The sequence below is a fragment of the Drosophila navojoa genome, chromosome 2, assembly GCF_054131105.1.
Source record: "Drosophila navojoa isolate 15081-1374.11 chromosome 2, UAZ_NAV_1.0, whole genome shotgun sequence".
Classification (NCBI taxonomy): Eukaryota; Metazoa; Arthropoda; class Insecta; order Diptera; family Drosophilidae; genus Drosophila; species Drosophila navojoa.
Window position 1 is genome coordinate 28,309,869 of NC_142890.1, and position 16,140 is coordinate 28,326,008.

At 40.6% G+C, this 16,140-nt stretch overlaps 1 protein-coding gene across 3 annotated transcripts in view; it reads left to right on the top strand.

Moving 5' to 3' along the window:
* Positions 1–16,140, top strand: part of hth (Meis homeobox homothorax) — a 160,742-nt gene that overhangs the window by 126,312 nt on the left and 18,290 nt on the right. For all 3 annotated transcript variants that reach the window (XM_089258150.1, XM_030386799.2, XM_089258157.1), the window contains 2 exons: positions 6,950–7,045; positions 11,939–11,962. In XM_089258150.1, the coding sequence (XP_089114276.1) occupies positions 6,950–7,045; positions 11,939–11,962 (120 nt within the window). The remainder of the gene's footprint in view (positions 1–6,949; positions 7,046–11,938; positions 11,963–16,140) is intronic.

The window sequence follows — 16,140 nt, forward strand, 5'->3', positions numbered from 1 at the left end:
TGGGTCTACATACAACATGACAGGCACACACACACACACGCACGCACAGAGAGATTTAGCCAAGTTGCAGACGCAATGACAGCGACTATTTAACACGCATCATAGCATGAATTTTATGTACACACTCACACAGACAGACAATGGCAGTGTGTGTGTGTGTGTGTTGAGTGTAAAAAAGGAAAAACCAGTGTCAAGGTTAACGACCAATGAATTTATTTTGCTTGAATAAATTTTACGATAATGAGGAAATTGTCGTTGTCGTTTTGGGTATTTTTAATGGCCGTAATGTTGGCGCTTGCTACACGTTATTCTGATTGTTGTTGTTGCTGTTGTTGTAGCTGTAGCTGTTAATGCGCCTGCGTCTTAATGCGCAAGCGAGATGCCAAATATACACACTTCCATGCGTTCTGTGTGTGTGTGTGTGTGCGTGCGTGTGTGTGTCTGCCTTTGTTATTAAAAAATGTCAGACAATTAAACAGCAGCCATAAAAGACGAACCAAAAACAAAAAAACAAAAAACTGAGCCAAACAGACTTAAACACATACATATGTATATTGTGTATCTGTGTGTGTGTGTTTTGCCACATTAATATAGTTACACGATTTGTTTGTCTGGGCCGGCGCTTATCAGAAATGCCGCAAACGTTTTTCAATTTCCGGCTGGCACAGTTTCCGCTGGAACTGTAACTTGGCTCTGGTCTCGAAGTTTGGCCGGCCTGAGCCTGGCTATTCCCGTTAAAGGACTCGCCGTGCGCAACTCCATTTTACGTAACATTAATTCTGTGATTTATTAGGGTCACGTGACCAGCGCAACGGACGAGTGAGCCGCCCGAGTCACGCGGCTGCCAGACGCTGCGACAGCCGCTGACCGCAAGCACACACACAGACACTGCAGGAGCAGGAGCAGGAGTTGGCAGAACTCATCAAATGTAGCTAATTTAAGCCAAATCAGTTGTAGTCAAAAAGGCGTACAAAAATAACGCTTTATAATACGTGTATATATGTATGTATGTGTGTGTATGTATATATAATATAAGGAATTTCTTAGTCAGTCGCAAAAACAAGTTCTTCACTGAGTCTGTGTGTGTGTGTGTGTGTGTGTGTGTGTGTGTGTGTAGGTGTCATAAAGTGCATTCACATGAATGCGATAAAGTTTATTGTCAGCTCGCTGCGACCTGGCTGGCAACAAGAAAAATTAATACCAAAGCATTTGCCTCTTGTTGTTGTTGTTGTTGTTGCTGTTGCTGTTGTTGCTGTTGGCAGAGATCGCACACGCCTACGCAAACATGTCGCAACTGTCATTTCAGCTTAAGTTGGTCCATTGTACGTTTATATTAGTCGCGCGGGCCTGCGTTCAGATAAAGAGCGAGACAGTGCGAGAGTGTGTGAGAGAGAGAGAGGCAGAGAGCTGAGCAACAGCTCCTACAGCAACTCCAAGTGCTGATGATGTCTTGTTGTTGCTGTTGTTGCTGTTGTTGTTATTCGCCGTGTGTGTCTTGTGTGAGAGCAAAGAGTTACGAGCTGTGCGTCTGACTTTCAAATTCATTTCAAGTGTAAAGCGATATGTGGCCTGGCAGGCAGACAGACAGACAGACAAAGACAGACAATGACTGAGAATGAGACTAAAGGGGAGAGGCGGCGTGGACCATTGTGGAGCCTTCCTTGTCGCGCTGGGTGACAAACTTTTGCCTTTGCTTAAGTTACAAGTCATGTTCAGCATTTTTCCCGATTTCTTTGGCGAAAAAAAAAAAGATACAAATTTTTATTGAATTTGCAAACATCGACAACGGATTGCCTGAAAGCCTTTGCCATATGCCAGTTAAGCTGACACGCCCACTTCCATCACACACAAACACACATGCTAAAAATAAAATACAAATGAAATATCAATAAATTTATATATATAGATTTTTGTGCATTTATGCATTTTTAAACTAAGCTCTTGAAATTCCTTTTTGGGCTGTTGCCTTTTTTAATGCATTAGACACAACAACAGCAACAACAACAACAGCTCCTATCTCGCTTTCACACCCACACCTCATCTCTCTGTCTCCCTCTTTTGCACTGTGTGCACATTTAAGTCTGGCATTATTTTTATAACCATGCGTGAAAAGCATTTTATTTCATTTGAATTTAACAAAAAAAAATTTTAAATGTAAAAATTGCAACGGAAAATGCCAACAACAACAGCAACAACAACAATGACAATAACAGCAGACACATAGACAACATTCAGTTGTTGTTGTTGTTGCTGTTGCTTTTGCACAGTCGTAAAGCAGCTGCAGCAGCGCCACCTTCCGGCCAAACTGAAAACATAGGTGCAATCAGCAAATTGAGTCTGCTCACCATTAGAATACCCTGTAAACGGCCAGTAAATGCGTAATTCACATAAAAAATAATAAATAAATAAAAATAAAATAAAATTAATAAAAAAAGAATTTAATTCCCTTAATATAAAAAGACAGTACAAAATTATAATTAAATAAATATATTGTAATTAAAATTTAATAAAAAATATATATTTTATAATATAATTGGATTTGTATTTTTATATGTAAGAAATACAAATTATGATGAAGTCTTCCGACATTCGTTTTCAAATAAATCTGGCTACATATGGTGTAAGTTATGGGGAGTAGATTACAGGGTATGTGGCTTACGTTCCACCCCCGCACGCTTTAGCGCTAAAAAAAAAAAACTGTAAAAAATGCATATAAAATTTGTTTGTGTATGCAAAAAATTACACAAAAGAGTTTGCAAAATATTGCAGTAAAAAAAGGAAACAAAATGGAGATGTGGCAGAGAGAGAGTGAGATAGATATAGAGACACATGAGTTGGGAATGAAATGGAATGAGAAATAAGCTTAAACGGACTTAAATGCAATTTAAAATGTTTCAATGGGATCAAAAATGAAATAAATCGGCGGATATATATACTAAATACGTACATATGTGTATATAAATATCCAGGTATATGTATATATATTTTAAATAAAGTAAATATACATATACATATAGATTTTAAGTCTACAAAAATAAAATCTACCCAAAAATAATTAACAAATAAATTAATTAACAGCTAAATAATTCGAAAAAAAATTTAATTTAATTTAGAAATACATAGTTTATATTTATTTTATATACAACATGTGAGATAATACTTAAAAATATTTAAGTTTTTTTTCTGGGTTTCAATTTTGATTTCTGGCTCTTGGTGCTTTTGTCTGTTGTAATTCAATGGCAACCCGCCGACGGCAATCGCAGTTAGGTAGCTCACCTGTGCTATCGCCCCACCTGCCCCACCTGTTTTAATACCTGTCAAGTTTTTTGGGCACCTGTGGCCGCTGCTCGTACTCCTGCTGCGGCTGCTGCTGTTGCTCTGGCATTAAGTGCATTCATTAAAGCAACGATTGGCCACGCCCATCGGCTGCCAGCCCACCACTTTGCCCACTTTTGCTCTCGCATTTCACACGCTCAACCAATTGGAAAATTTACACGTGCAAAATGATGAAAAATTGCTGCGGTTTTCTTTTGATTTTTTTCCATTGTCGTCATTCGAAATTGTTTGGCATCAAATTGGAAAAACCCGAAAAAGAAATGGGAAAGCAGACAAAAAAAATAATAATAATAATAAAATGGCAAAATGTTTTTTTCCTTCAACATTTTCATTTAAAGCTGAAAAAAAAAGCAGAATATATATAAATAAATATATATAGTGAGAGATATGGATATGTATGTATGTATGTGTATATACGAATATATTTTTACATTTTGTTTTCATTTTATATATTTAAAAAATATATTTTGTTCTGTTTTGCTCGTTTTGTGTGTTATTTAAATGTGAACATTGTTGTCGTTTTGTCATTTAGCTGTTGTTGTTGTTGTTGTTTCTGCTGTTGCTGCTGTTGTTGTTGTTGCTTTGTAATATTTTTAATTTTGCGCAGGCAGCGACATAAATCATTTTGTCGCGCATTGCAAAAATTCCAAAAGAGCAAGGCGAAAAAATTACAAAAATTTTTAAATTAGCTCGCAACACACACACACAGACAGAGAGAGAGAGAGAGTGTGTGTGTGTGGTGTATGAAATGAAAATAGGGGGGCAGCTGGGTGGCCCGACTTGGGGGCTGGAATTAAATTTTCATATGAAAAACTCAGCAGCGCCAGCAACAATGTGAGAGTGGGCGACTGGGAGGGGCAGGGGAGCAGGGGGCTGGGGATGGGGCTACACTGGGGAAACAAAGCCAAATAGTAGAAAATTGGAAAGATGAAGTTGATTGTGATAGCAACAATGTGCCTTTTGGGGCGCGGGGGCGTGGCCAGCAATAGGGGTACGCCGAGAGGGGGCGCAACGGAAAAAAAAGCAATTTTCAATTTTTCTACACAAAAATGCGAGCGACGAAGCAAACGCTGCTAAAAACTTTGACGACAGACAGCAAAAGGCAGAGTGGGTGGGGCTGCTGGGTCGAGTGCGGTGGGTGGTGGGGGGCAACGAGGCTGCTGGGTCGGGGTAGACGTTTGCGCCTTGCAGTAGTCGCGCTGGCAAGTGATAAATCATTTCAACTGTCACTTTCGAAACACAATTTTATCTAAACACACACATACATACATACACATATATATGTAGATATGTATATATGTATATGGAGAGAGTAAGGGAGAGAGACAGTCAGAGCTACAGATACAGAACAGACGTTGGTATTTGGGGTTCAATTGTTGTTCTTGCTGTTGTTGTTGTTGTTGTCTGGGGTGGCTTCTATTTCTAAATGTCGAAATGTCTGCAGTATGGAAAATTCATTCTATATATATATATATATATATATATATATATATATATATATATATGTATATGTATATACATATGTGTGTGTGTGTGTGTATTTGTATGTGTGTCACTCGTTGTTTGAGCTGCATTTGAACTTTGTGCCTTGCTGATAAGAATGCATTGTATTTGCTATGTTTTAGTTTTTGATTTTCCTATTTTTTCGGCTTTTTTTTTCTCATCGGCTTTGTAATCAAAATGACAGCCCAAAAGAGTCTAGCGCCATTTATCAGCACTTAAGAGCGTGAAGGGTGTGGGCGAGGGGAGCTGGGGGGCATGAGGCAGTGGCGTGACACTCAAAAATAGTTTTACTATAAATAGCGACGGGAAAAGTTGGGAGAGAAATGGAAAATGGGGCAGAAACAACAAATATTTCGTTTTGTTTTTGTCATTCTTGAAATTTGTGACAAACACACACGCCGGCTATTTAAAATATCATAAAAATTGTCAACAACAACAAACTTGAAAAACTATTTGGAAAATATTTCCTTGTCGTTTTTTTTTTTTTTTTGCTGCTATGCTTCTGCTTTGCTTTTGGCTCAAGTTGTGGCGCGCACATTTTTGTCAATTTATTGATTTAACATTGCATAATAAGCAGCCAGAAGAAAAAAAAATGACGAAAAACAAAACACAAAATCATTAACTTGGCTTTGGCGTCTACAAACAGAAAAAAAAGCGCCAACAGCAACAGCTACAGCAACAAAAACAACCTTTATATTGACTGGTCGCTGCGTCTCGCTACTCAATTCGCTTTGAATTCGCCTCGCACACGCACACACAGCGCGGCAGTTGACTAGCGCCGTCTCGCTTGCACGAGCGCGACAGCTGCAGGCAGCTAAGCAATGGCGCTGCCTTCTTACGATATAAGCAGGCGGCAAGCAGCCAGTGTGCTCAACTTACGATACAGCGACGGGGAAATCTCTTGAGTATGCATGAGAGTATGTGTGTGTGTGTGTGCCTCTCTCAGAGAGCGCTTCAGCGCAGACTGTTTGGCTCGGGCTGCCGTTTGAGTAGTTTTATGCGTGTGTGTGTGTGTGTTTGTTTTTATTTTATTTTTTAACTATAAAAACGACAATAAAATTTTTAGTACAAAGATTTATGTGCGAACAATTTGGTCTTTGTCTCTGCTCAGCTCAACTCAATTAATTTGTTTTGCTTTTATTTTATTTTGTTTTGTACTGTTGTTGTTTTGCTGATTGTTTGAGCGCATTTTGAATTTGATTAAACAGGTGCGACAGCTGCGACATCTAATATGCCATTAATATTTTTATTAGAATATATATAGACGTTCTCTTTTTGTTTTTTAAAGTAAGCATTGTCAACCCTCGACTGCAGTTTGTGTGCACGATAAACACCCCACAAAAGCGTCCATAAAACGTGCCCATTACTACCAAGAAAATTGGCCATTAAGAAAACGAGGCAGACGCCTCAATGTTGTTGTTGTTGTTGTTGTTGTGCTGGCCAAGTTAGAATTTTAAATAAAGGTGCGACGCCCTCAGTGAACAGAAGAAGTAGAAGAAGAAGAGAAGAAGAAAAAAAGCAGGAAAATAATAGAAATTGGGGCGCGAGTGTTAGCCACCCTCTGGGCTGGCAACGCCCAGGCACTTGGCTTCATTCAATGGGCCAATAAACCAAATTATTATTAACGCCATTCTCATCTTATTTTCTACAGTGTTTCATTTAAAGTTTTATGCGCTCAAAGTGCCCATAAAGCTGAGAGCAGAGGCCATAAGCTACAGATAGTTGTGGGCGTAAGCTCAAAGCGTTCCACCTGTCACTCAATGTGACTGTGTCTGTGTGAGTGTGTGAGTGTGTGGCTTAACATATTCAACATTCTGTCAATATTGCGCAAATCTTGAAAGTTTGACAAGTGTTGCAAATCGCGTGCGACAGTTCGTTGAGTTGAGTTCAGGTTTTTGCCGGCAGCACGGCTTAAGAACTTAAGAACCTTAGATATGATAGCTTATACATACATACATACAATACAATATATATATATATATATATATATATATATATATATATATATATATATATATATATAGATAGATAGTTAGTTAGATACTTTATCGCAAATACTGTTATTGATTTCGTTAATTAATGTGCGGCTTTTCCAATTTCTCCTTTGCAGGACGATGGTGTCGAAGAGAATGGTCCTCACCTGCCGACGCTCGCAACGCAGACGCCTCCCGGCGGCTCTATTCCTCAGTCTTCCTTGGCAGTCCTGGTAAGTACTTGAGCTAACTGTAAACACCGAACTGCCAGACCCAATCGAACCTTTATCAGTCTTACGCGCCAACTGACGTCAATGTTTCCATTAGATTTCATTGATTTACAATATCGTATTTGCTTTGGCTTTGTTTTTGTTCTTTCTATTTTTTTTTTTTTTTTTTTCGGTGGTTTGTTAAACGGAAACCTGCCGCATGACAGTGGTGTGGCATTGTTTTTTCTTTTTTTTTTTTTTGTTGTTTTGCGATTGTTTTGTTGCGCTATCGCCGGCACCAGCAGCGAGATCTGTTGCCCAGATTGTGCCAAAGAGTTAACGTTAATGGCAGCGACTACTAACAATGGCTGACTCTGCCGCTGCTGCTGCCTCATGGCCAGGCGCAGTAGGTAATTTCTATAATGATATACGAACTTGCCACCGGCCACAAAACTGCCAAACAAAGGCAACTGCTGCCCCAACTAGGCTCAACTCAACGGCCGCCCTCATGTCCACGTTTCCTGTTAATGGATCAGCCAATGCCGCAAAGTGCATCTCCTGTGCAGCGCATATTACGATTGCATTTGGATTTTATGATCAACACTTTTTATTTTGTTTCATATAATATAATAATAATATGTATGTTGTATATAATGAAGTAGGCCAATAAGAGCATAGCGAAAATCATTAATCAGTATATATAAATCTATCGTTAGCTGAAGTGGGTCTATCGATAATCGATCGACATAATCATATATGTGGGTGTACATCATTATATATATCACATATAGCATAGTTATGTATTATATATTTATCAAATTCCATTCCGAAAAAGTGTTTTAAATTCTCTTGCATATAAATGATATATGTATCTATGAGTATATAAATATTATACATTTATCGAATTCCATTTCTACAAATTCTATATTCTATTGCTCAATTTTGTTGCCTAGTGTAACATATATGGCATATCTCTATAAATGTATATTATATTTATAAAATTCCATTTTTACACAGTTTTTTCCTTTCCTTGCTTAACTTTGTTGCCTAGTGTAGCCAAATTGCCTAGCTTAACCAATGGGGCGTAGCTTCAACTCCGCAATGCGTGCCAATTACATGCAGCTTTCTTCACACAGAAACAGATTCTCTCTCTCTCTCTCTTTCTCTGTGTGTGTCTATGCTGTAATCAAAATTCCAAATGCCAGCAGGTTGCTCACTCGAGCAATTCGTTAAAGTCAATTTGCAAATCATTTTTCCATTGAAACTCAATCTACGTCCACGTGAAAATACCCAAAAGGAATGAACTTGCGGCTCAGCGAGCTCAGCCAGTCAGCCATTCGTCCGTCTCTCCGTCTCTCTGTCTGTCCATCGTCTCTAGTCTCTCCGTTTTGGTCTGTCGTCTCTACAGATTTAGCCACACAGCGCCTCACACTCCTTTGCCGCATCGATAATAATGATTTTCTTTGAAATGCATACTTGAGCTCCAACTCCTGCTTCAGCTCCAACTCCAGCCTCGGCTTTGGCCTCGTGGCTATGGCTTAAAAAACAGCAACAACAGCAACAACAACAACAAAAAACTGACAGACAACTTTGTGTGCGCTGCAGCTTAGCTCTCTCGCCCTTCTCCTGCTGCTGCTCGCTTAGACTTCGATGGCTTCGAACGTGGTGTAATAATACTAAATTGTTGCTGATTATCCTTTTGGCGGTTCGCCTTTGGACATGTTCTTTGGCCTGGGCTCTGTCTGCGTTTTTGGCTCTGTCTCTGGCTCTTTTGCATACGCTGGCCTCGCTTTCAGTTCTTTACCTGAAAATGGCGTCACAGTCGCTGAGCAGCAGCGGCAGCAGCAGCAGGAGTCGGAGCAGCAGCCGTTGCTCTGCTGCATCTGCAACTCTATTTCGACTCGGAACTCCGCCTCCCTCTTCACGCTCTTCTTCTCTGGGGCATGTGTGTGCTATGTGTGTTGGCTTGATTTTGAAAGAAATCAAGCAAAAATCAAAGCCAAAGCCGCCAAAAAAACACAAACAAACACACACACACACACATACAGAGCCTCTTCAATGGAGTGGTGTGGCTTGAAGTGTAGCCAAGAGACGAGGCCCACTTCAATAGCCACATAAATAGACTTGGAGTCGCGCTTGACTCTGTTACTCTTTGGAAAATCGTGTGGTCCGTTGGCTTTTCTACAACGTTTCGATTCTGGGTTTGTTTTTTTCCTCGTTCTTCTTCTATTTTTTTTTGGGTGCTTCATTTTTATGCTTCACTTGGCCGCTTTGTCGGCACTTGAGCCGTGGAGCGCTTTTCCACTCCGCACGTTTTTCGCAGAAACTTTTCTGTCGCGCTTTGGTAATTACCGTTAAATGACCCAAGTCGCCACGGACAGAGGCCTCCGCCCGCCGCCCGTCAGCCGCCGCCCTCTGCCCGCCGCCTCCTGTCAAACTGTGAGCCGACGCAGTCCTTGACAATTGTCAACTGCCGGCCGTTGCCTCAAGGCTGAGCTACAGCTTCGCTGTCTGCAAATTAATTGCGGCCCAGGCCGTAGTCAGAGCCGGAGTCAGTGAGAACTGGCCTAAGCCCCCAGAGCCACAAGTTGTCCAACTCGGACGGGCCAAACAAATTTTGCATACCAAATGCTATTTGTGTTCGCCTCGTTCTTCTGTTTGTTTCTGTATCTGTTTCTGTGTCTGCTTCTGTTTCTCTCTCGCTCGCCCAGCTCGGCAAAGTTTGTTCGAAGTTGCACTTTGCATTTTAACAGACGGCGACAACTTCCAGCAAAATCAATTAACAAACAATAAACGTTTGTTGGCCAAGCCAGACACGTATTTTATTTAAGTATCTAGAATATTAAAATGGGATCAGACACGACTTGTTCTGCGCGTGAGTGAGAGAGAGAGAGAGAGCGAGATGCGAGAGTGAATGAGGGGCCGTTGAAGAGTGACAAAAATTGAGGCACTGCGTCGGCGACATTCATTGAAACGTTTTTGGAATATTTGAACGGCTTGCGTTGGCTTTCTTTAATGCGTTTTGCTGCGGCTGCAACAACAACAACAACAGCAAAAACAATCTGAAAGATACTTTTTGTGTGCATGTGTGTGTGTGTGTGTGTATGGCCATTGGCCGGGCTTAATCTGTCGCAATGCCTTGGAGGCCTTGGTGAGAACCACGAACCACCCAGCGACCGCCGACAGTCAGCGAGCGCATCAACTTAAGACGATTATTTATGAACTGCGGGCCAGGGACAGGGCCATTGGCAATGCCAATGGATTGTTAAAGCCAACTGCAATGGCCGCTGGCCGCAGGACACTGACATCGACACCGTCCACCGTCCGCCGTCCACCGTCCACTGTCCGCCGACACCGTCAAGCACCGACACCACAAAACATTCTACATGTGTACAATGTAGCAATGCGTGTTCGATGACTTAAATGACAACGAACGCGAAGGGGCGAAGGCAGAGGCAGAGGGCAGAGGCAGACAGAGATGAAGATGGAGATGGCGATGGTGATGGAGTTGGAGTCGGGAGACGATCTGCCGAGGAGCTGCCTGAATGCCTTGCGCAGCTGTAACAAAAGTCCAATGCGCAGTTCACAAAATACTCTTAGCCATGTTATTACAAGCGGGCTAAATGACTGCCAAAGCAGCAAGACTTAAGAGTGGTGCAGCTTCAATCAAAACGGCTGAGAAGAGGGGGAGATGTATGTAGAGAGAAAGAGAGATATATATAGATAGATAGATATAGATATGAATATGTAATATACAGATGTATAAAGAGATATATAAATATATATATGTACATTAAAGATACTTAAAACTACAGATGTATCAAAATATACATACATACATATATATTACTCTTATATTCATATATTTATTTTATATGCCCTCTTGCCTGGGCCAACCGCCAAAAAAAGAAAACAAAAACGCCAAGAGAATCACCCGAGTCTTAGCAGCTCGAGTTTGGCTTTAGCTAAGCTTCGGCTTCAATTTGCATAATGCCTCAGGCTGCGGGTGATTAAGAGCCAAAGAAAATCAAACTTTATGCAAAAGCCGAGCAGAGCCATAAAAAACGAACAAATATAATCAACAAAGGGCAACTAGATTTGATTTGCGTGTGAGAACGCAGCGGCAGCAGCAGAAATCAAAAGTTGAATGAAGATTAAAGAAAAAAAATATTCATAAAAATATATATAAAATTAAATATATATCTCAAAAATGTATATATATATATATATATATATATATATATTAAATGTTCAGCCTTTATGCGCATATCTCTTCCTCTTCTTTTTTTGGCGTGCTCCGATTTGCTGCATTTGATTTGCTCCAAATATTTTTGGTTCACACTTCGAGCTGATGCCGTAGGTTCCATAGTTCTTTTTTTTTTTTTTTGATTGATTGCCGAGCTGCCTCTGCTGCACAATGCGTGTGCGAGAGTGTGTGAATATATATCATATTTTTATGGCAACAACAACGACAACAACAAGCTGCGGTCAAAGTCTGCACGAAAATTTTAAACATTTTTGTTTTCTACTCCGTTTTTTGTCTTTTATTATTTTTTTTTTTTTTTTGGTTAGCCGCCAGGCGAACTGTGATTCGAGCCTGGGTCACACACAGAAAAAAATATATGTATATACGTATTTATATATGAAAAAGATTTATTGTGCTGCGAGCTTTGAGGTCTGAGAAATTTTCGTCAGGCAGCGAATTGAACTTGTTGAGGAAGATAATTCATCTGTTTGTTTGTTTTTGGCGAGATCGGGTTGTAGCATTTGTAGCTGCTGGCGTTAATTAAATTAGAGTGAAAGATGGGCGTTGCACTCTCCCTACCCCCCACTCCTTCTCCGAATATATACATATATATCTATATCATAATATTCCTTTACTAAACTCTCAACTTTCATCTGTTGTTTTCATTGCAGACAATTTCGGAACGAGTGCAAGCGGTAAGCTTTCTCCTTGATTCATATTTATGTATATACACGGGGCTAGCCCGTTTCTCTCGACCAATGAGAACAGACTCACGCCCAGCTGCAAAATGGCCAAGAGTGCGATCTGCAGTCAGCCAACCAAACTGAAACTGGCCAAGCAGCCGCCGAGCAATCTGCAACATAGCGTAACGCTCTCTAAACTGAAAACTGAAAAAAAAAAAAAAAACTGAAAACTGAAAACTGAAAATTGTATGGCTTGTGACTTGCTGGCTGCCTTTTGATGCGCCCTTCATTTAGCATTTGACAGGACCCATAATTATAAACGGGCATAACCCATCATCAGCATCAGCATCAGCATCAGAGTCAGACTGGGACTGAGACTGGGACTGGGACTGAGCAGGAGGCAGAGTCAGAGTCAGCTAAAGGCTGGCGCAGCAACAACTAAATGCTGGGCCCATATAAATTTTCTGATTAAGAGCCATCTTATCATTATTATAGACTGTGCGCACGCTCGGGCTCTGCTCTGACGCTGACGCTGACGCTGAAGCTGACTCTCTGACTCTGGCAGGGGCGACATGCTGCAGAGAGGGAGCAGTAGGGGTAGGGGCACCAAAAAAGAAAAAAACAAAAATGAAATACCGAAACACACACACACACACACACATGAGTGTAGTCGTGCGTGTGTGCGGCAGTTTCTGTGCCCCCCTTAAAGGCATTATAGGGATTTAGTTTTTGGGATTTCGATTTCTCACACAGCGCAGCAAACGAAGCGAAAGAAGATGAGAGAGAGAGAGAGAGAGCGAGCGAGAGAGAAAATGAAAGAAATACGAAATGTGTAGAACATATTGTTGCTTGGGTTTCGTTTCCGAAGATTTCCTGTGAAATACTTTAAGCCCCGGCCCTGGGCAGGCCAGGGAGACCAAAAAGAACAAGAACCAAGACCGAGACGAAGACGGAAAGCGAGACCGAGAAGCGGGACTGAGACCCAGAATAACAGAATCGATTCGGTTCTCAGTTTTGTGTTGTGTTGTGTTTTGGGTTAAACATACTTGAAATTCTTGTTTCAACTCTTAGGCTTGGGAGCGGGGGCGGGGGCGGGTGCGATGATGATGCCGTTGGCGAGGGGGCGGGGTTGTTGAGGAGCGTGCATCGGCTCTTTTTCTCTCTGTGTGTGTGTGTGTGTGTGTATGAGTGTAATTTAATACGCTTTCGAAATTAAGAGAAATATATATAAATATAAATATCTATACATATATATGTATATGTATTTATTTATGTCTGTATGTACATATGTACACACATACAATCTCGATATGGTTGGTAGGCATGAAAGGTCACAGCGCAAAGATTTAAATTTGAAATTAGTATGGCCGCATCGAGCAACATAAATAACAACACAACCAAAACAACAACAACAACAACAGCAACAACAACTGGGCAACACATTGACAACCATGTCTTACAAAGCCTTTGTGGCTGGCTAAGAGAGCGGGAAGCATCTAGGAAATATTTCATTATTATTAGACAGTTGCTGAGCAGCCGCCGAGTGCTCGACTCCTCTAACAAGGCAGCTCATTGATTTGGTCTATTATCTAAAAAGAAAAAAGAAACTAGAAAAATAACAGAGAATAGTTTGTTAATTTATGCAGCGACTGGAGCATGTTATTAACCGTAATTTGCATATTATAAAGCCCCCAACAAAAATATCAGATATTTTTAATGATTTATATTTCAGTTTCTATCTGGCTTTGTTTTGCTTTGGCTTCTGTCTCGGTTTCTCCCTCTTACTTCATTCATTCCATCATCAAGTTTTCAATTTTCGTTCTTATGCTAAAGTTTTTCCAGTTACTGAAAGAAAGCCTTTTGCAAATGTCTGTCGCAAGATTTTCCCAGCCAAAAAGTGAGAGGGGAAACATATTCCGGTTGTTTTTTTTGCTTCAATTTACTTTATATTCATATTTTTTTTTATTTTTGTCATGTCGTGACTGATGCGTTATAATTTTCATGCTGTTAAAAAAGCATTTTCAGCATGTTATTAAAAAAAAAAAAAATGAAATAAACAACAGCAACAACAACTACAGCTGCAATGTCTGCTCCGTTCCGTGCCTTGTGGCTCCGCCTCGACTTTTGTTTGCCGCAATTTGGATGTCAAAATTCAACGCCAGACATTTAGTTTTTGTACATTCTTATTTTTTACTAAGTGCTAAACGAAATTACACGCTCATGGATTGCATAATATTATGTTGATAAGGATTATTTTCCAAATTATATAATAGCTGCGAGTAGCTGAAGCAGCAGGAGTTGGAGCAGAATAGCTAGAATGTAAATCTTGGGCAAGTGAATTAAACTAAACACGAGCTGTAGCGGATAAAATATGCATGCAAACTTCTGTCTGTCTGTCTGTTAGTTAAAGTTGCGACTTGAGTCTAGCAGTTGAGTGCCACACGAAAGCAGAGCAGAGCTGAGCTGAGCAGAGAGAACACCCAAAAACAAATTAAATGCGTTGCCATTAATCTTGAGGCCAGCGAGACGCATATCATCATCATATACACATACATATGCATGCATACATGTATGTATGTACATGTGAGTGAGCTGCACGTCTTTGGTGGCTCCACAGACCGGCTCCAGCTCTGGCTCCACAATCAAGGTGAGATGCATTTCAACATGTCTCATAAATTCGTGCGGATTGAGCGCAGAAACGCGACGTTCGAATTCGGATTTGCATAAAACTTCAGGACTGCACTCTGTATACATATGTGTGTGTGTGTGTGTGTGTGCGTAACCAGCAAGCAAGTCGTCACAAATATACATACATATATATCTATATATTTATATACGATTCTTTAACTGCGTTCATAAATTTGGCAAATTTGACAATTATGCGCATTAATAATAAATAAAATTGACAATAATTGAATTTGAATAATTTGATTTTGCATATGTAATAGCAGACAGCGAGAGAGCGAGACAGGGAGAGAGAGAGAGAGAGAGAGCGGGAGAGACATATGGCTAATCTGCATATAAGGCGGTTGCTCTGACAGCTTTTTGACTGCTTTTTTTTTGTGGGTAGGCGTGAAAACATGTGTTGGCTTTGCTTATTCTCTTGTTGTTGTTGTTGTTGTTTAGCCTTTCATTGGCGTTGCCATTTACGCTCGGAATTTTAATAAAGTTTTGAGCACTTTTGGGCGACTTTTTTGTTGTTTTTTTTTCTTTGTTGCAGTCAGCTTTTTTTCTGGCTGTTGTTTTTTTTAGAGGCGCAAAAAAGTTTACAAGCTGCTGCCTGAGAACCAGCGATGGCAAGAGTCCAAGGCGAGGCGGCCAATCTCAGCGGACCGCAAAAATCCGTATAAAAATAATGAGGCATGAACATGTTGCAGCATCCCGCAGCAGCAGCAGCAACAGCAGCAACAAGCATTATTATTATTATTATTTTTATTATTATATTTTGTGCCGGCAAAACAATGCAACAACTGACGCAGCCAAGGCTCAAAAATATTGCAGCGGATCACACAAATCCGCCATAAAAAAGATACATAAGTGTGCGTGTGCGTGTGTGTGTGTACATTCATGTCTATAGCATATGCAGGCATTGGCAAACTGGTCAAGCCAAAAGCCAAAGCTAAAGCCAAAGCCGCTTTTGTGTTAATACCTCAAAACGTTTCGTTCTTTTTCTTAGCTTTTTTTATTTCAGTATTTTGTTGTTGTTGTTGTTGTGGCAGCCTCCTCTCCTCGTTGGGCCTGGGAAGCACAACAAAAAATGGCCTCAGATATGGCTATAGAGGTGTGAGTACGTGTGTGTGTGTGTCGGCCATATGTCTAGAGCTCTGGCTAAACCTTTGGCGGGGCCGTTGTTCATATTGACTTGTTGCCGTTTTATGGCGTTGCCCGATTGGTGATCCATCATCATTGTGAAGCCTCGCATAATTTGCCGTTTTTCGCACATGAAAATCGTTTGGGAAATTGGGCACACTTAAGTGCCGGCAGTTAAATTGCCTATGAAAAATAATGGAGGAAAATGGCAGCTGCGTTGGGCTGATGCCACTCCATAGTTGAGTGGGAGAACACACTAATGGCAATAATTAGATATGCATTTCAATTCACTTGAGATACTCACACTTGCTGTGGCTCAGTTCACCTATAAGGAAATACTTGTCCCATCAATTATGTGACGGCGCCTCGTGCAATTTTTC